Here is an 18949-nt window from a genome sequence, read left to right as displayed (position 1 = left end):
GGGACACGCTCTCGTAGCACAAAGCCAGGAGTTTCAGGGTGTGCTCCCTAAAAAGCACAAAAGAGCTGCTGAGAGCACAGCCCAGAAATGAGAGCTGCATCCCCATAAGTCCCTAAATGTGAGCTCCCTAAGGAGAGAGAACTCCCTGTGCTCTGCTCACCCCTTTTCCTTGGTGCCCCACATTCCCATTCGCACATCCCAGCCCTGACTCCCAAAACCACAACGATGCCATCAATATTTCACAGGGAAACAGGAAACCCCCAAGTTCTCCCCTCTAGGGTGGCACCACAGTGGAGAAATCTCTTTGTCTTTCAGATGAAGGATTCACTAATAAATCTCCAGAATGGCATCGGCTCCCGGGACTTTGGGTCAGATCCAGAGGAGAAACGGAAACGTTTCCATTAACAGGCAGGAATGCAGGAGGCCAGAGGACGGTGTGCAATATGTGTAAATAGGATATATAAATATATATATAAATATATATATATATATATATATACAGATATAAATATATATATTATATACAGATTTTAAGAGAAAAAAAAAAAGCAAAAAAAAAAAAAAAAAGCCTAAAGAGGGGAAGGAGTGACCTCCAACACTGGCTGAACTGGAGCGTCCCTGGGAGCGTGGGGGTGTGTGTGGGAGGGCTGTGCTCTCCCAGCACTGAGGTGTGCTTAGGGCCGTGCCCAGCTCTGCTCCCTGGGCCCCTGCACGGCTCCTCTGTAATATTCCTGTCTGTCTGTCTGTCTGTCTGTTCTGTTTTTGTTGTCTCAAAGGGAAGCATCGGTGTGAGTGCCCCCCCTGCCCGTCCCCGTGCCCTCCCTGCGCATGGAGGTCCCTGGGTGGCTCTGTTTATCTCTCAAAGGGGACACTGTCACCTCCCTTACCTTGCTGGCTTCAGGGGGTTTTGGCAATCGCAGTCAGTCCCTTGCAGAACCGCTCTGGAGAGGAGGGGGAGTTGCTGTGGGTCTGTGGAGGGCAGATCCCCCTGGCAGGCCCCTCCTGGGAGCAGAAATTTGCTGTCAGGGCGGCCAGGCTGGCTCAGAGAGCAAAGCACAGAGCGTGACCGAGCTGCAATCCCTCCCACAAACCCCGATTTGCTGCCCCCTGTCCTGGCTGCTGCAGTGAGAGCGAGGGGAGTGTGTGGGAGGGGGGGAGCCACACCTGTGACAGTGTCCCCTTTACCTGTTCTCTGCTTTCCCTGTGCTTGGGCCCCTGCCCCTGAGCCATCCCTGCGGGTCTGCATCGCTGCTGGAGTCACCGCGGTGGGAGGACCCAAATTTAAACAGAGAACCAAAATTAGGGTTGATTTGCAGCCACTCCCACTACCCAGCTCAGCAAATCTCTTCTCCTGTTTGTTCACCCAGGCCTTGTCTTGTAAAATCTGTGGGAAAATGGGAGAGAAACAGCAGCTTCCTTTCCTTGCCTGGGGTAGATTTACATAATTGGATCTATGCAGCAGCAGCCATCACTGTGGTTATTTACATGACTGCATCTCTAGAGCAACCAGGCTTCCAAAAATCCAGGAGAGGTCAGGAAGGGTCACAGGGACCAAGGGAGGAAAGGGAGAAGAGCCCTTCAGAGGGTGGCAGGACAGAGCTGGGTGTCAGGCACCTGAGGGGTGTCTCCCACCAGCTGGGTTCAGTGCAGCCAGGTGGCAGAGCTGCACTAAAAACAAAGCCAGTGTGCATTTTCAGTTCTTCTGGGGGATGATTCCAGGCTCCATTAGCAGCCAGATGAGGAAGAGGGGCGGCTTGGCTGTGCTGTGCAATGCACAAACCCCGCAGGGACTGCTGGGGATGCAGGCTGCTTCTTGAAATGTTTGATAAATGCTTTGGCCTCTTCCCCAGCCAGGTAGATGAGGGGAATGTGGGTCCCACTTTGTCCAACACTGGGGTTTTTCCACCTTCTGGCTGGCAGGAGGGAGGCAGCTGTACATTCCCAGTTTGGAAATGGTGCAGTTGTAGCTCCTCCATTGCCCCCAGGATGAATAATTTGTCTCTCACCATTCTGTAGCACAGAATATCCTCAGTACAGTCTGAGGAAAACCTCAAGGTCCCACTTTCCAAGCAGGGAAGGGCAATGGATGCAGGAATAACCTGCTGCTTTCTCCCAGCCTGCATGACCAAGTGCTAAACACATGCCCCACACGTGTGTGCAGGAGCATGGATGAAGCCAGGCTATCAAAAGGACATTTCAGACTGTGAAAGCAAAAGTCCAGTTGGGGAAAACCAGAGAGTAATGTGTATTTATGACTATTTATTTAATTTAATGCTGCTGACTACTGTACTGCTCCCTGACTTTTTTCCAGGGAGGCTGCTGAAATGGCTGCTGTACCATGAAATTGAGGTGCTAGGGCCTGGGAAAGGCTTTCTGTGGCTCATTTTCTCCACTGTGACTTGACAAACTGTCCCAGAGTCCCTTTTCCCCTCTTAGTTAGTCCCACAATTACTAAGCACACAAAATTCCCCTGCTGCTGGAATTTCCCTCTTCCAGAACTTTATTTCAAGCACCAAAAAGGAGGACACAGAGGAAGCCCTGGGATTCACCCTGCCCATGCCAGGAAAGAGAAAGAACTCACTGTGAAAGAGGAGCCTGGAATGTGGGGTCTCCTCCACCTGGAGACAGAGAAATCAGAGAGGGTCACAGATAAATGCTGCTGGTCTGTATTTGTTGCTCACCAGTATCACATTCTCTCTGTTAGGGAGGCAAGGAACCCTTTTTCTCATCCTGAATCCTTTCTCCTGTGCAGATTTCCAGCTTCAGGCCTGGGCTGTTCCCTCAGGCTGGGCCCCAGAGACAGAACTGCACAAGCTCTGTTAAATCCGTGTCAGGCCAGGCAGCTGTAGCAATCTCAACGCTGATATTTGTTGAGATATTTGTCTAATAATTTATCCTACCTGTCCAGTATTTGTCCTCCCTGCACATTAAGGTGGGTTTTTAACCTGTTTGACACCTTTCCTGACACTCAGCAGTGTGAAATCCTTCAGGAAGAGCACAGGGGTAGTGGGCACCGAGCAGAGCCTGGTGCTGCAGTGTCCTTCACACCCAGGGAGGTTTCTCTTTAGGGCTTTGGTTTTTTTCTAGTTATTTCCTTTTCCCACTTGGCAGCCAGTCTGGCTTGGAGCTGGATGGGATTCACAATCTTTTTTTTTTGCCTTTTAGTCTCACAGTAGTAATAAAAAGGGGAAAAACAAGGTCTTAAGGCACTAAGGGTGAGGGTTTAAACAAAAACTTGGAATGTTTTCACTTCCTCTGGAGAGCTGGGATAGAAATCGGCTGCCCCTGACCAGCCCCAGCTGACAGTCCAATTCCTTCCAGAGACAATTTTGGATTACATTTCCTGGAAGGATCAGTAACACTTTCTAGGAGTGAGAGGCCTGAGTAATGTTTCAGAGGGTGGTGCTTCCCTCAGCACTCACAGCCAAGCCTGGCTTCCACCATCAGGGTTTTCCTTCTCCCCTTGCTCACCTGGGCCAGAAATTCCCCTGGGTTCTTTCCACAGCAGGTGCATTTTCCCTGCCAGTCTGAGCCTTCCACCTGCACATCTGCTGGGGTTTTATTTGCAGGATCTGAACAAACACAAAAAAAACCCAGGGAATTTCTTATTTTTTTTTTTAAGGCTTTTCTCCAGCCAGGCATGCAGAGGTAATGCCAGCTTGTAGCTTAATTCCTGCCAAGGAAAATGCTTCCTGTTGGGAGGAGAGGGAGCAGGAGGCTCTGATCCACCAGTTTGTGACATCCTCACTGATCTTAGCTTGGCACAGCCTCACCTGATAAACACACACCTTCCAGGGCTTATCTTAGAGCAGTCCTGGCAGCTGGGATGAGGGGATTCGAGTCCTGCTGTGCAACCAGGCATTCCCAGAGTGGATACCAGAGGTTTCTACAGCAGCAGCTGCCTGTAAAGTCTCTGAAGGACCAAAACCCAGCTTATTCCAGGTGGTGAGCTGCCCTAGGCAGGGGCACTGCTGGGCCTGCACATTCCAGATAGTAAATATGGGAAAACAGAAGACAGAAAGGCACTCACAGTGGGAAGGAGTTGGCTGTGGGTTAACAGGATAATGAGATTTTTGGGTGCTCTGCACTTCAGGCACTCTCCAGTCAGAACACTGTGCTATTAACTCATACTAACTGATACTGACTGCTGTCTAAAGCCTTCCTGGCTCCCTCGAGTCCTTTGGGAGAAGAGAAGGAAGGCTCATGACTTTGATCTCCCCTGAGCTGCCTGCTCTGCTGTGACAGAGGCTGCATTTACACCTCTGGCTGCTGTCCCTGCCTGCTGGCTGACACCTGACCCTGCCTGGATGCTTCTGATCTTAAAAGCAGAAACCTTAGGGACAGGAAACATCTCTAGTGTAATGTGAGCCTGGATTGGAAGAGGAAAGGTTTCAAAGCACAAAGCTTTGCTGGATTTGGAGCCCTGAAGGCACAAAACTGCCTCTGAAATAACAGGGCATGTGTTGGGAGATCTCCTCTAGGAATGCTGGTCCTGGAATGCTAATCCATGTCCCTGTCAGACAGTTTCAGCTCACCTGGGTGTAGGTAAGGACAGACTTTTCAGCCTCCTTGGCTCCTCAGCACTGTCCTTGTAGCTGCATAGGAGCTTTTTCTTACTTTGATGCAAGAAGGTAGAAGTTGGGTTTTTTTTTTCCAGAGAGTGGCTGGAAACACTTTTGGTCTGGGTACTTGAGACCTTTTGGATTTGCCCTGCTGTGCTGCAGCAGCTGCTCTTCCCCACGAGCACAGAAACAAACTCCTGATTTACAGCTGGAACTGTCTGGTTCCACATTACACGGAAAATCAGTCTCAAAATCACTGTTTGAAGCAGCAGTGCCTGGCCCAGGGGAGGCAGCTCTGTCCAGGCAGCTGCTGCCACCCCCAGCTCTTGACAGATCAGTGCTTTCTGCAGCTCCTGCTCAGCTCCCAGGGGCTCCCACGGGGTCTGTGCCAGGCTGCCACGGTCCATGGCACAGCCACCTGGGCTCTGGCTCCGTCTGTTCAGTCTCAGCACCACTTACAACACCTGGCAGGGGCTTGCTTCAAACACAGCTCACAGCAGAGGCTCTGGAACCAAAGCCCCCGAGGGAAGTGGCTGACAGAACACCTGTGTGGTTCCTGGGCTGGTTTTCCAGCCTGCTCTGATCTCTGTGCTTTGCAGTCTCTCCAGCACGAGTCTCTCTGTGCCATAAAACCTCTTTTAGTCTAGATGTGCACACTGGCCAAATAATCTCGTGTCTTGGGCGACTGCTGGCCAAGGCCATTCCCTGATCTAGGCAGACAGCATGGGCTTCTCTCAGCATGGATCCGTGGCATGCCATGCCCTCCTCCTCTCCCACACGTTTTGCAGTGCTTGCTATGGCTTTTCCCTGTCCCCCCTCCCACCTCTGCTGCTGGACAATCATTACCTGTGTCATAGATGGTCTGACCTGGTGCTGTCCCTGCCTGCCTTCCCCTCCTGCAGTCTGTATGCTCTTCAAGTGAATGTGTGTTGGTTTATTTTTATTTTATTTTATTTTATTTTCAGTAGGGAAAAGGACTTCCTTCTGCTGAAGGAGTTATATTTGCACATGGCTCGGGGGGGTTCCTCCTCTGGCCGTTTCTGTTACCTCACTCATTTAGGCCAATTCCATTGCTAACGTTAAAGGCCACCTTCCCTGACCCAAACCCCGAGCGTAGGTAGGGAACAAACCCCGACGTGCAGCTCCGCTTCTGGAGCCGCGTGCTGGCATCCCTGCTGGAATTAGGATTTGGGAGAGCAGCTGTTCCAGCTCCATCCAGCAGAGAGGTGGAGCCTGTGCCACGCCATCCCCATCCCCGCATTCCCAGCTCCCGGGAAATGGTCCTTGGAGAGCAGGGATGGAGGCACCCGCCTGGCTCCGGGCTGGACGCGGAGGGAGGGAAGAGCAGCAGAGCAGTGGCAGCGTCACAACCTCCCCCGAGCGGCCTGGCCTGGCCTGGCACCTCTGGGACATCTCCATTCCAGTGGGATCTCCTCTCCCACCGCTGCTCCAGGGCTGGAGAAAGCTGCTAATCCCCTGGGGGGTGTTCTCCCCACCCGGATCCTGCAATCCCTGTGCACAGCTGGTGATGAACGAGGCTCTGCTCTCCTCGGCGCAGGAGCGGGTCCTATCACCACCACAGGCACGTGCTTCCCTCCTGGAATCCCCTCCAGAGCCCGGGAAGCGGGGGGCTGATGGCTGAGGTGACTCTGGGGTGGGTGGGGGAAGGATTTTGTGCTTGTTTTAGGAGTTGTCCCGACTGTCAGAAACTTTGCGCTGTGCGCAAAAACCACAAAAAAAAAAACAAACCAACCTGCGGTTAAAAAACGATACTGGAACGGACGTGCTGGAATGTAGGAATTGTACAGGCTCTGCAGCCAAACTCCCTGTAAGTAGTTAGTACCATGGAAGTACAGTATCAATTAAAAAAATCTATCCAACAACCAGCGTGGCTCTTTGTTCTTTTTATTATCCTGCCTGTTCCGGAGTCTCCTCTCTCATTCCAATCACACACACACACACAGAGTCTTTGCCAGGACCATCTCTTCCAGGTCTTGAAAAAATCACCAATTTTTAAATTATTATTCTTTTTTTTCCCCTGTGAGATTCTTGAGCAGAACTTTGCACCCCGTTTCCTCCTGCTAGGAGCACCACGTGGCAATGGTCACCTCTGTCTGCAGGAACTGGGAAAGCAGAAGATTTGTCCAAAAAAAAAATGAGGGTCTGCAGAAGATGCCTGTGGGATAGAGGGAGGTGCAGGACAAGGGGACAGCCCTCCTTTACCACCTGAGGTAGCTCTCAAGAAGTTCTCGGGTTCACTCCCTTTTTGATTTAACATCAGAGCGTTATCCATGGTTCCCAGGGAATGAGCTGAAGTGGGAGAGAGGTGTCCTAAAATTCCCCCTGGGCTCAATGCTGTGGGCAGTGCTGGAAACTCCAGAGTTACAACCCAGTCCCTCTGTTGAGTTCAGGATTCTGCCAGGCAAACCAGGAAAAAGATGATATCCAGCTGAATTCAAAGAGGAGCTGCTTGGATATTCTTTTGGATATCAGGTTTTTGGGAACTGGTGCCCAGACTATTGAGTGTGCTTCATCTGGAAAATGTGCTCCCCTTGCCAGGCTTGGCTCTGGATTTGGGAGCAGTCCTACTACCAACACTGCACTGGAGTAGTTCACTAAAGTTGACACCCACTCTGAAAAAAGGGTTTTGAGCAAGTGCCAGTTGGAAATCTGGCCTGGGCCCCACTTCCAAATGGGGTAATTTCCGTGATTTTAGCGAACAAGCAAAAAGCAGCAGAAGGAAGCAGAGGGGATTCCGTGGGTGGGGAGCATGCCTGGAGTCACGAGCACTTTGGGATTGCGTACAAGCGGTCAGTGGAGCAGAATTTGTCAGCTCTGGCAAAGCAGCACAAGCTCCATTGCAGCAGGGATGTCACAGCTCTGCCACACAACAAACACAAACCCTCCCCAGCTGGTTTTGCAGCACAATTCCACCCTGGCCAATGTTTCTGCCTTTTTCCCCCTCTTCTAATCCCAGCTGCTGAGCTCAGCTGGTCTCCTTGAAGGGTAGGAATCAATTTTTACTCTGCTTAACCCTCAGAAAAAGTAAGTTGGAAAGGAAAGATGGGATTTCCAGGGTGATTCCTGGGCAACAGAGGATCATTTAGGATGAATCCAGACTATTTAGACTGGTGATTAATTACCTCAAGAGAGAATTAGGATTAAGTGGGAAAAGTGGGTGTTTTCTGTCTATCCCTCTAGATGGTGCTGCTACAGCACCAGAGAACCATCACAGTTGTAAAACTGCAACCATTTTACTAAGCTGCCATCCTGTGAGGCCTTTGCATCCTGTTTATTTCCCCTGCCCGATGAGGCTGCCTTCCTTGCTGGGTTTCCCAGGAAAAGGTGGCTCTGCAGGTTCCTCCTCCCACTGTGTCCTCCAGGAGCAATCCTGCTGTGCCAGGCAGGTGGAAGGGGATGGGGGCTCTGACACCGAGAGGGACACAGGGGATTCTTGTACTTGCATCATCCTGCTTCCCAAAGCAGGAATATTTCAGGGTCTGTATTCTCAATTCCCTCCGGAAGAAAGTGTGAACATGGCACAGAGACCTGTCCTTCCTACTGTACATTTCCAATTTTAGTGCATTACCCTACTCTCCTTGTGCATAGATAGCCTAAGATTCAGAGTGACTTCATTAATTAATTAAATTCTTCCTGTTTTAACACCAAGAAAACTGCTTGGGCCACAGAATGTGGTGGAATAACCCCCTAAGAGAGCCTTGTTCACAGTCCTGCAGCTCAGAGCAACGTGCCATACATCCCCCTAACCTCTGCAGTGGAGAAGGAGCATATTTAGCAAATATAGGTGGTGGTGAGAGCAGCTAAGAAGTGACAGGTAACATTTACAAAGCCATTGAGGTGATGATGGAAGTGAAACTCGGGAAGGAGCCGTGTTGCCCACACCCCTGTGCTGTTTGCTCAGCATGCTTCCACAGAAGAGTCCTTCAGCACCGGGCTGGCAGCTCAGATGGGGTCACAGGACCAAAGTCAAGGCTGTACAGAGTCCAAGGCAAATGGAAGAGAATTTACACTTCCCCGTGTTCCTCCCGACGGCGCAGAGCTCCCCCTCAAACCTGGCTGGCGTGGCATGGTCCTTCTGTCTTCAGAGCCCCTGCAAGGGAGACAATTCCTCTTGGACCTCACAGGAGTGAGGATCGCAACAGAGTTAGCGCAGGAACTGACGGGAGGTGAACGAGAGAGTAAAAGGTCCAGATCCTAATCCTTAGATTTAGATTAAACTCCTTCCTAGAACGTGTTTCCTTTGGAGATAGAGCCCTTCCAGTCCTCAGCTTGCCCCTGTGCAGGGGAAAGTGAACTCCAACTCCACAGAAATAGGTAAAGGAGGCATAAATATATACATAATACATAAATATATATATATAAAAATATATAATAATACATCATGGCCTGTGTTGGTTTGGGGGTTCAAGCAATACAAGTACACCTCATACCTAAAGGCACCTGTGTGTCTTGGGAAGCTCCAGAGGAGCACAGGCACGCTCCAGGAGTCTCCAGCCCCACCACAAGGAAGCTGAGGGGTGGACAGACACAGGGAGTGACCACCTGTTCATGACCCACCTTGGTGCCGTTCACTCCACTGCCCCCCCTCTGCTACTCCTCCACAGGCACAGCACAGTTCTCCTTGTTTTCCGATGGAATCGCGAGATAATCTGTCCTGTGGTTGGAGGGAAGGAGGAAAGCACACAGTGTAAATCCCAGTTTGGGTAAACTCACCTCTGCTGAATGCCTGGGCGCATCTCTGAGGTAACAAACGTCACCTGTAGATGCTCAGAGTGGGAAACTCCTTGGCCCAGGCAGGAGCAAACACCGAGACCTCCCTGCTCTGAAACCCTACACACCCAGCCTTCCTGTCTACAGAGTGCTCCAATCCCAGCCTAGTGTGTGGAAAGGTGGGAATGGGCCAGGATGAAACCAGGCCTTGCAGGAGAGCATCTCCACATGGTCCAGACCACCCACCCTGGAGCGCTGTTCACTCCTGACCTGGTGTGTGGTCACAGTCTTGGTGCTCCTGAGCACTGCAAGGGCTTTGGGCAGAGCAAACACCGAGCAGCCCGTGCCATAGCAGAGTTCAGCCTCCCTGCAGTCTGCTCTGGGGCATGGGCAGAGCTCCTGCAGAACAGATCTCATCTCCAGGGGTTCCACACTTACGCGTTTTCCTGGGCAGCCTCCTCTGCCTTGGACACCTTCCTGTAGCAATAGACCATTTCAATCAGCAGCCACAGCGTGAGGAAGACCAGCAGAATATACATCATAATTTCTGAGATGACAGAGGTGAAGTCTTCTCCAGCTGTGAATAAAATGAAATATAACCCCTGATCATTTCCATGCAGCTCCATGGACACTCCCCACCCTTGTGTCATCCTTCCTAACCTGCCAGAATCTCCGGGTGCCTTTAGGCTGTGAGGGGGCAAAAGAGAGGGACCTGCAACAGGCAGGGATGGCAGTGTGTGTCTCCAGCAGGATCCAACACACACAGCCCTGTCTGTGCCACCCCCACATCCTCACAGATTGCTCACCTAGCTCATCTCCACGCTCTGTTTCCCCCCGTGTCCCACTCACTGGCTCTGCTGTGCCACCAGTGATTTGTAAAGGCTCAAAACACCGAGGTGCTCGTGGGGCAGAAAAAAGGGCTGAGAGCAGCAGGATCCCTGCTGGCCTGTGGGATTTCAGCACTGAACCCAGCAGCACCAAGAGGAACAGAAAGGCTCGGGAGCAGCACAAAGGGAAGAGGAGAAGGAGGAGGCTGGTATCAAAATGGAGAATGAATGGTTGTTCCAGGAGGGAGGGGGCGGCAGCAAGGAACGCTGCGGCTCCCTGGGAAAGGCATTGCTGTAACATCCCGGAGCCTCCACTGGAGGAGCTGGAAACCTCTGCTGGCTCCTGCCCAGCTGTGCCCAGCTGTGCCCAGCTGTGCCCGGCTCACCGTGCCTTCCCACCCTCACACACAACCAGCCCGCGCCTAAAAAGAGCCTCCAGCCATCAAACAAGGGACAGGTTTTTCCTCCTGAGCCCTGTTTGTCACTGACAAACTCAGAGCCCTCTCCTGCAGTGACAAACTCTATCCGCGGGTGACAGCACCCACGGCCGGTGACAGCACAGAACAGCCTGTGGCAGCCGCTCCTACCCTCCTCCACCACGGTGAGGTGGATCTTCCTGGAGCTCTGGAAGAGCGGCCGGTGGATCTCGAACTCGAACTCGCGGGTGATGTTGCAGGTGTAGATGCCCGAGTCGTTCAGGGTCACGTTCTGCACGGTGATGGACACGTCCTGCATGTCTTTGCTCCCGTTCCACTGTATCCGCCCGCTGAAGCGGCTTGGAAACTCGTGGTTTGATTTCCTGTACTCGTAGATCTGTGAGGAAGTGTAAAGGGTGTGCTGGTTAATCTCTGCCTTGGACAACCCCACGGCACGAGCCAGGGACAGCATCCCCCTCCAGCTGCGCTCAGGGATGCTCTGAGCTCCCTTGGTAACAGCAGCTATTCATATTCCATCCTCCTTTGCCTCCAACTATCAGGTGACTTTACAAAAGACAGGAAAACGAGTGATCAGGAATTCAGTATCTCCATCAGAGAGGGAGAAAAACTAAGGCACAGCAAAACACAGACGTGTGTGGACGCAAAAAGCCAGCAATGGAACAGAAAACTGGGATTCTTCGTGCCTAGCAGTGTACCTGTGAGGAAAGAACCACAGAATATCCACAGGGAAGAGAAACAGCCCTTTTTGGGACATTCAGCTGAGATGGAAGTGCTGCAGGACAAATATGACATTCTTGCTGACCACAGTCCCCAGCACAACCCTGCCCACCCCAGCTCACTTTGGTTGGTGTTCTTTGGGTTGCCACTGGTGTATGGACCCCCCCAGGGCACTGGAAGTGAATTCCCATCTTGTTCCTTAGCCTGATCCTTTTAGTTCTCACACAGAAGGAGAATATTTGCCATCCTGCCAGGCCCTGCTCAATCACAGCCACTGATTTAATGCCTCAGACTCAGATAAAACAGCTAGAAAGAAAGGTGCACTCAGCCTTTATTTTGTTCCTCACTTCACCTTTCTCTCTTGAATTCCAGCTGGCCCTCATCTGTCCAATTTCCATTTTGATTCACTCTGAGAATCAATTTTACCTTTTCCTGACAGGGATCCAAAGCAGCTCCCAGAGATCCTCCCAGCTGAGATAACACTGCTTTCTCTGAGGCAAAAAGAAATCCTGCCCTGCAGATCTCTTGGAGGCCAATTTCACCTCCAAAAGAAGAGCTTTGGGACTCAGAACTGATTCAGACAAGGGTACCAAGTGTCAGTCATATCTGACATCCTTAGATACTGGGCTTGAGGTATTGAGGGAATGGGACTGGAAATCGGCACTGATGAATTTATAACCCAAATGTTTGAACTCAACGACTGATTCCAGCTTTTCCTGCCAGGAGTTTGTGCTGTGCCCAGGTGTGGAAATGGGATAAGCAAGGAAAGAAATGGACTCAGATCCCAGACATACATACAGGCTCATCCTTTCCCCCCTCGGGCTTGTAGAACCACTCCACCACCGTGCTGGCCGTCACCTCTTCCCTCTTCATGCAGGAGATGCAGAGCAGCTTCATGTCCGTCCCTTGGACAGCCTCTGTCTCAGATGGGACCTCCACACACACTGAGGAACAAAATCCAGCTGGGGGAGAGGAGCAGCAGAGAAAAGAAGTGTTAGGAAGAATTAAAGAAACATCAGTTATTCACATCTTGGCATTAATGTCCCCAATGGAAAATGGTTTGATTTATTATTAGTGCTGCCTGAAAACAGATTAAGCCTCAAATGTCAAATTTTACCAAGCTTCCTTCTCCTGAGATACTAATAATTCATAATAATTAACAGAGGGTGATCACTTCACACAGATTCACCTCTCCAGCCTCTGCCTTGCCACAACTTTCATCTTTCCCTGGTAATTAATGCCACTTTAAAGGCATTGTTCATTCCCTCCCATGCGTGATGGGCATGCTCCTGTTAGAGCAGCAATTAGTCTGGGATGAGGGGGAAGCCCAGAATTCCAGAGTGGAGGAACAGCTCTCTCTTTGTGCTAAGTTGGAAGGTCTGGATGCTTTAATTCAGCAAAACTGGGAGGGTCCAGCACCCTTCCTGTCCCTGGGCTCCACGGGCACTACTGGGAACCGAGGGGAGTGAATTTGGCACAGGAGGAGTTATTGATTTCCCAGGTATTGCTGCTCAAAACGCTTCCAATCAGAGCTCTCAAATACTGCTCTTGCAAAGAGGACAGAAATCATGGCATGTGAAGCCACACACTGGAGCAGGAAAGGATCGTTTCAGCACGACATCTCTGACCAAATCCCTGCTGACATTTGTCCCCGGGCTACACAATCCCGGGCTCCGGCTGTCCAAGGCTGTCTCCAGAGCCCAGACGCTGACTTTGCTGGCTGCTCCCTCCTCCCCAGCCTCCCAGGCACCATTAACCCTCTCTCTCAAACAACATATTATCCCGGGACTATTCCTGGAAGCAGCCTGGTTCCGATTCTCCCGTGCTACCAGCTCCACGGACAGCAGCAGCTTTCAGGGAGAAATAAGGAAAAGCTCCTGGGTCCTGCTTTGCTCTATAGGCACAGACAGGCACCCACACACAGGGCTGAAGGCACACGCGCATCCAATGTGGCAAAAGCACCCAACCTCCTCTCGTGGCAGGAATCAAACTGCACTTGCAATCCATTGATTAGCTCGAGTTTACACGGAGTGCACGGGAAAGCGGCACTAAAACACCGCTCGATGGGCCGCACACCCTCCCGGAGGCAATGTGTTAAATACGCTGCAAAGCCCGGAGCAAGAGCAAACAGCAAGGGCCCGGCACACGCTTTGTGCTCGGCACCGCGGTGTGTTCTCACACTCACACCAACTCCGCAAGAGCGAAATCCCCTTCTCCCGACAACAAAAAACCGGGCGCGGAGGGAGCATCCTCCCTTCTCTCCGGCAGCATCCTGCCAGCGGCAAGCCCCGGAGGCGCTGGGGCCGGAGAGGCAATGGCAGCACCTACCCCAGAGCAGCAGGGCGAGCGCGGCCGAGCAGAGCAGCCGCGGCAGCGCAGCCATTGTTCCAGGCGGGCCGGAGCTCGGGATCCTCGGCAGGATGCTCCTCTTCCCCTCTCGCCGTGCTCCCGGCGCAACAGGAGGAGCGGCCGCGGGCGCGGTCCGGGGGCTGCGCTGGCCGCGGGGGCGGCAGCACCACGGACAGAGCCCGAGCCTGCACAGAGCCCGAGCCTGCACAGAGCCCGAGCCTACACAGAGTCAGCAAAGAGCCAGCAAAGCACAGCCCCAGCCCGCACGGCACAGCCCCAGCCCGCACGGCACGGCACAGCCCGCACAGAGCCAGCAAAGCACAGCCCCAGCCCGCACAGCCCCAGCCCGCACGGCACAGCCCGCACAGCCCCAGCCCGCACAGCCCCAGCCCGCACAGCCCCAGCCCGCACGGCACAGCCCGCACGGCACAGCCCCAGCCCGCACAGCCCCAGCCCGCACGGCACAGCCCGCACGGCACAGCCCCAGCCCGCACGGCACAGCCCCAGCCCGCACGGCTCCGCCGGCTCCGGGGCTCCGCGGGCGCGGCCGGCGCTGCGCAGGGCGCGGGCGGAGCGGAGCGGGAGCAGCGCCGGATCAGCAGCAGAAGCAGCAGAAGCAGCGACAGACAGCAGCGGTAGCGGCAGCAGCAGCAGCAGCAGGTGCCCCGAGCCGGGAGCGGCTCCGCGGGGCGCGGCCGCGGCGCTTTTGTTGCGCGGGCTGCGGAGCGCAGCGCCCGGCGGGGAGGATGCCGAGGAGGATGCCGAGGAGGATGCCGAGGAGGATGCCGAGGAGGATGCCGAGGAGGATGCCGAGGATGCTGGAGGAGCCCGGGCGGGGGGCACGGCCGGCACATGCGCGGCCGCCTCCCCCGGCCCCGGGCGCGCCGGGCTCCTCCCGGCTCAGCTCACGCAGCCCGGGGCTCCGGTGGTCCCGCGGGCAGCGCCCAGCTTGGCTGCAGACATCACACAGAGGATATCACATCATCACGGAGTGTTAAGGCATTGGAATAGACCCTAAAGCTCGGCCGGTCCCACCCCCTGCCATGTGTGGGGACAACTCCCACCAAACCACATCCAACCTTGCGGCACGTCCAGGGCAGCCACGACCTCTCTGGACGCCCTGGAACCACCCTCACAGCAAAGCATTTCTTCCCAAAATCTGAATTTCCCCTCTTTCCATCTGCACCCCTCTCTCCTCCTCCTGTCTCTACGGATCAGCACCACAGATCAGCATCACTGTCCTGCCTCCAAAAAGAGCCAGGGGCGGGGGGGAACGGGGGAGTTATCCCTGCAGGGTCACACAAAGGCCTCTGCTGCTAATAAGTTTAATACTAACATTTGCACGGCTCTGAAGGTCACAGTGGGAAATACTGGGAAATCCTCTCGCCTCATGTTCCTGCCTGATTCCAGGGAATTTAATGCCAGCAGCAGGCTGGGCTTTCTCTCCTTGGATGGGGGCCATGTGCCCTGGAGGGCTCCTGCAGCTTTGAAGGTCACAGTGGACAGAGAGGGGGAAATGAAGCATTTGTTACATGTGCTCCTTTTAAAGCACCTGCAATTCCACACACAGCACAATCTATTGGGTTAAACCCGAGCAGCCCCACCAGGGAATGACACAGGAGTGACTGGCGGTGCCAAAACTCAGCGTGCAGGTGGCCAGAGCCACCCAGAGATGTTTGCAGCCAGCAGAAAAATCAGCTTCAGCTTCACTGGGGCTCTCAGCTGGGCACACACCGCTGGCAGTGGCCACTGCCACAGCTCTGTGGCCTCACAGGGGTGGACACAGGGACCCACACGTGAGATCAGGTCTCTGCACTGCTGGAGTGAAGCAGGCACAGAACAAAGCCAGAGCTTTTCCTAGACATCACCTAATTGTGTTTGTGTCAGCAGGCTGCATTCATCATCTGCCAGCGGCCACACACAGCAGCTGCCTGCACAACGCCCTGCACAGCTCCGGTGACTGCTCCGAGTCATTCCCAGCTAAGGACACCCTCCTGCTGCCTCCTGCCTCACTCTGCTGCTGCACAGCTTGCTCTGCCCTGCTCCAGATTGGGATTGGGATCGCTGACTGGGATTCCCAAAACCTTCGCAGCCTGAAGTATCCCAGCAGGGACTGGTCAAAGCCATGCTCTGGCTGTCAGGTTGTTCTCGCTGTCCCCTCTGCTCCCAGGCCTCCTTGGGTTCCTGTGCTCTCTTCCAAGAGAAAATAAACCTGTTTAATGTACCTGCAGGTGTGAGCAGGGAGAGGAAGAGCTTGCAGGTTGCTGATGCCAGCGCCACAATTCCAATCTCCCCCTTAGAAGTCATCCATCATGGATATGGAAATCTTAAAATCTGATTTTCTCCCCGGGAAGACAGAACAGCAAATGTGATATCCAGAGCTGCATGAAGGACACTGAGCCATCTCTTTTGTCCCATTGCCCCTTGTTATCATCACAACAGCACAAAGGGAAGGGCAGGTTAAGCCACAAGGATTTGTTCCTAACCCTTCTGGAACAATCCATCCCCTGCACAGCAGATGAGTGATGGGGGTGGGTTTTTTACAGCCACAGGAGCTGCTGGACAACGTCCCTGGCTCTGTTATTTGACAACCACCTGTTCCACAAAGCACCATGGAAATCAGCTATTCCCAGGCAGGCAGGTGCCCTGCCAGAACGCAGAGCAGGGATCAGCAGGGCTGCACTGTTTGTGCTGCTGCCGCTCTAATTACATCTATTACAGACAATCCAGCCAGGGATGAGACTCAGGGGCCAAGAGGATTAAGAGGAAGCAGCAGCTCTACCACACTGACTCAGTCAGAGTCACTGACTGACCCCCCATCCTTTCTGCTGCTCCCCAGGCAGAAACAGAAGCCTTTCTCTCCTCTAACCCAGGCACCCCAGAACCCACCTGCCAAACAATCCAAATTACAGTGGCAAACAAACATCCTGAAAAAGTAATGAGTTTTCCCTCAGAATCACTCACGTACCAACCTCAATTACTTCATTCCAGACCAGCGTTGTAGCTGCTATTTAAAGAAGGGAAATGATCCCCTGAGGTGAAGGAAACCTCTGGAGAAACTGGCCTTGGATTTGGGTGGATTTTGAGATGAAAAGTTACAGGTCAAGGGGGTCACACCCTCTTCCCCAGCTCTGGAGAAGTTGTTCCTTCACCTGTGATTCTTCACCTCGAGCCTGCCTCCTGTACCACAGACCCAAGTGGAATTTGGAATCCCCCCTGTAGTCCATCCAGTTTCTTAACCTGCCACAAGCTGTGCTGGGTTTTGTTTTCAGAGCAAACTTCTCTGGGCTTGCTCAGAGAGACTGAGGGAAAGGATAAGATCATCTCACTCTTGCTACAATCTGGGTTTAGCTGGGAACCACTCCAGCGTCACCCCGACCTGCAACAAACACCTCCCTGCCCTCTTCAGGAAAACTTGCAAATAATTGGGATGTCACACTGGGAGCTTGTTTCAGTTCTGGGGGATGGAGAGCAGAGATCCTTCCAACCCCATCCCACACCAGGATGATGCACAGGCTGCTCCTTCCTGCCCTGAGCCAGCCCTGGTGGCTCCAGTGAGGAGGCTGGAGGGCAGGGGTGGCCTTCAGGGCACCACAGAGGGCTCTGGCACTCCAGAGGAAATGGGGAAGGGGATGCAATGTGGAAAGAAGGAGAAATCTTGACTGTTGAGAGAGAAATCTCTGCAAGAAGCAGCCCAACTTCTCATGCGGGGGTTGCTATGGCAACCCACCCAGTTAATGCTTCACAGGAGGAAAAAAAAGGAAAAAAAAAGGCTGAAAAGGCTGGCACTTGTGCACAGGCACAACAAGACGAGGAGATAAAAATAGTTTCAGCACCCTGCCCCCACTAATCCCTCAGTGTCATGGTCCCTGAGTCTGGGACGGGGCACTGGGAACAGAGCCCTGCGTGTCTGGGCTCCCTGGCACGGCCACAGCAGCACACAGCAGCAGCTTCCTCTGCCATCCCCGGCACATCAGCCCAGCCCCTCCCGGCTGCCAGGGCCAGAGCAGAGCCACCATCATCACCATCACCATCCTCATCATCACCATCCTCATCATCACCATCCTCATCATCACCATCACCATCCTCATCATCACCATCCTCATCATCACCATCATCACCATCCCCGAGCCCCCAGACAGAGCCCCTCTTTGTGCTGTCACTCTGCTCCCCCCAGCAGCCTCCAGGATGAAACCAGCAGGGCTCTGCCGAGGAGCCCTAAGGGATAATGGATGCCAGTTTTGAGATGTTGGATTTAATAGATGTAGGCACCCTTCCCACGCACCCCAACATCCGTGTGACAAACCCCTGGAGAGGGAGGGCTGCTCTGGCTGCCTTCACGGGGTGCCTGGAAAGGCTCATTCAGCTTCCTCTTTTCACACTCGAGGTTTAAAATGAGTTCCCTGTGTACCTACCAACACCTGGATCCTCTGAATGTTCTAGAGACAGCTCCAGCTTTGCTCTTCACACATCTTTGCACTGACAGATCCGCTGCTGAGGAATTGATCTGCGGTTTCCAGGTGCACCCAGCCCCTTCCCACCCAATATTCCAGAGGGTGGATCCTCATTGATGCCTTAAGATGCAGCTCCCCAGAGTGCCTCTGCTGCCCAGCGTGCTCTCCCCACACAAACACCCACCTGCATTTGTGTTTTACTTTGCTTTTTTTGCCATTCTACCTCCCCATCGTGCACATTTTAACAGTGTGAATATCCCCACGAGTCCCAAAACCTCCTCTCCATGCTGAGCAGCCTCTGCCATTTCTGTCACACACACCCTGCAGGACCTTTCTTGTCCTTGATTTACTGCTCTCCCTTCCTGCTTCCCCCGAGGCCCCACACGCCACAGTTCCTCTGCCATCCTCCCCTCGCAGCCCAAACCGGCGTGTTCACCCCCCTCCATCTATCCTTGGCTCCCAGGGATGTTTTTCCATCAGGACAGAGAAAGCTGAATTTTAGCCCTTCCCTCTGTGACGGAGAAGTGGCTGCCCCTGTGAGCATTCCCAGAGCAATCCCTGCCTTCCAGAGCCGGGGAAATGCTTCCTCAAAGGAGGAGCAGCCTCACGTCAGGCAGAGCCTGCGCACGCACAGAGGCCTGGCAGGGTCAGGGATTCCTTGGAACAGCAGCCACACTCTGAAAATTCCCCTTTCCACATCCAAGAAAAGCATGGAGCACATCCCTGCACCTTGCAGTCAGCAATTAAATCAACATTTCTTTTTTTTCTAGCCCCCAGACCTTTAATCCAGGCCGTATTTAGAGGTGTGCTGTTGTATCCATCCTGGGAATTCTAATTCCTGGTGTGACTCCAGGTGCTTTTGGGCACTGTTT

The 18949-nt window shown here is 53.4% G+C and overlaps 2 protein-coding genes across 15 annotated transcripts in view; one reads left to right on the top strand and one right to left on the bottom strand.

Moving 5' to 3' along the window:
* GRAMD1B (GRAM domain containing 1B) overlaps window positions 1–6448 on the top strand; it is a 125208-nt gene extending 118760 nt beyond the window's left edge. For all 14 annotated transcript variants that reach the window (XM_086861006.1, XM_086861001.1, XM_086861000.1 and 11 more), the window contains one exon: window positions 316–6448. In XM_086861006.1, coding sequence (XP_086717132.1) covers window positions 316–405 — 90 coding nt within the window. In that variant the 3' untranslated portion in view covers window positions 406–6448. The remainder of the gene's footprint in view (window positions 1–315) is intronic.
* Window positions 6449–6450: 2 nt separating this feature from the next.
* Window positions 6451–14456, bottom strand: SCN3B (sodium voltage-gated channel beta subunit 3). The gene is made up of 6 exons (XM_023941482.2): window positions 13603–14456; window positions 12073–12236; window positions 10708–10933; window positions 9732–9870; window positions 9141–9237; window positions 6451–8673 (listed from the first exon to the last, which is right to left on the bottom strand). The coding sequence occupies exons 1-5, from the start codon at window positions 13655–13657 to the stop codon at window positions 9174–9176; spliced, it is 648 nt and encodes a 215-aa protein (XP_023797250.1). The 5' UTR covers window positions 13658–14456; the 3' UTR covers window positions 6451–8673; window positions 9141–9173.
* Window positions 14457–18949: the final 4493 nt, after the last annotated feature.

This window comes from Cyanistes caeruleus, chromosome 23 (genome assembly GCF_971803275.1).
Source record: "Cyanistes caeruleus chromosome 23, bCyaCae1.hap1.1, whole genome shotgun sequence".
NCBI classification, from domain to species: domain Eukaryota; kingdom Metazoa; phylum Chordata; class Aves; order Passeriformes; family Paridae; genus Cyanistes; species Cyanistes caeruleus.
This window is presented reverse-complemented; position numbering and strand designations above follow the sequence as displayed.

Excerpts from the sequence above, each read along its gene's own strand:
- SCN3B (XM_023941482.2), bottom strand. The coding sequence starts at position 13,657 with ATGGCTGCGCTGCCGCGGCTGCTCTGCTCGGCCGCGCTCGCCCTGCTG. Across the intron at positions 10,934-12,072 it reads AGGGGGGAAAGGATGAGCCT|ATCTACGAGTACAGGAAATC; the intron begins GTATGTATGTCT and ends ACTTCCTCACAG. Across the intron at positions 9,238-9,731 it reads GAGGCTGCCCAGGAAAACGC|GACAGATTATCTCGCGATTC; the intron begins GTAAGTGTGGAA and ends CTCCAACCACAG.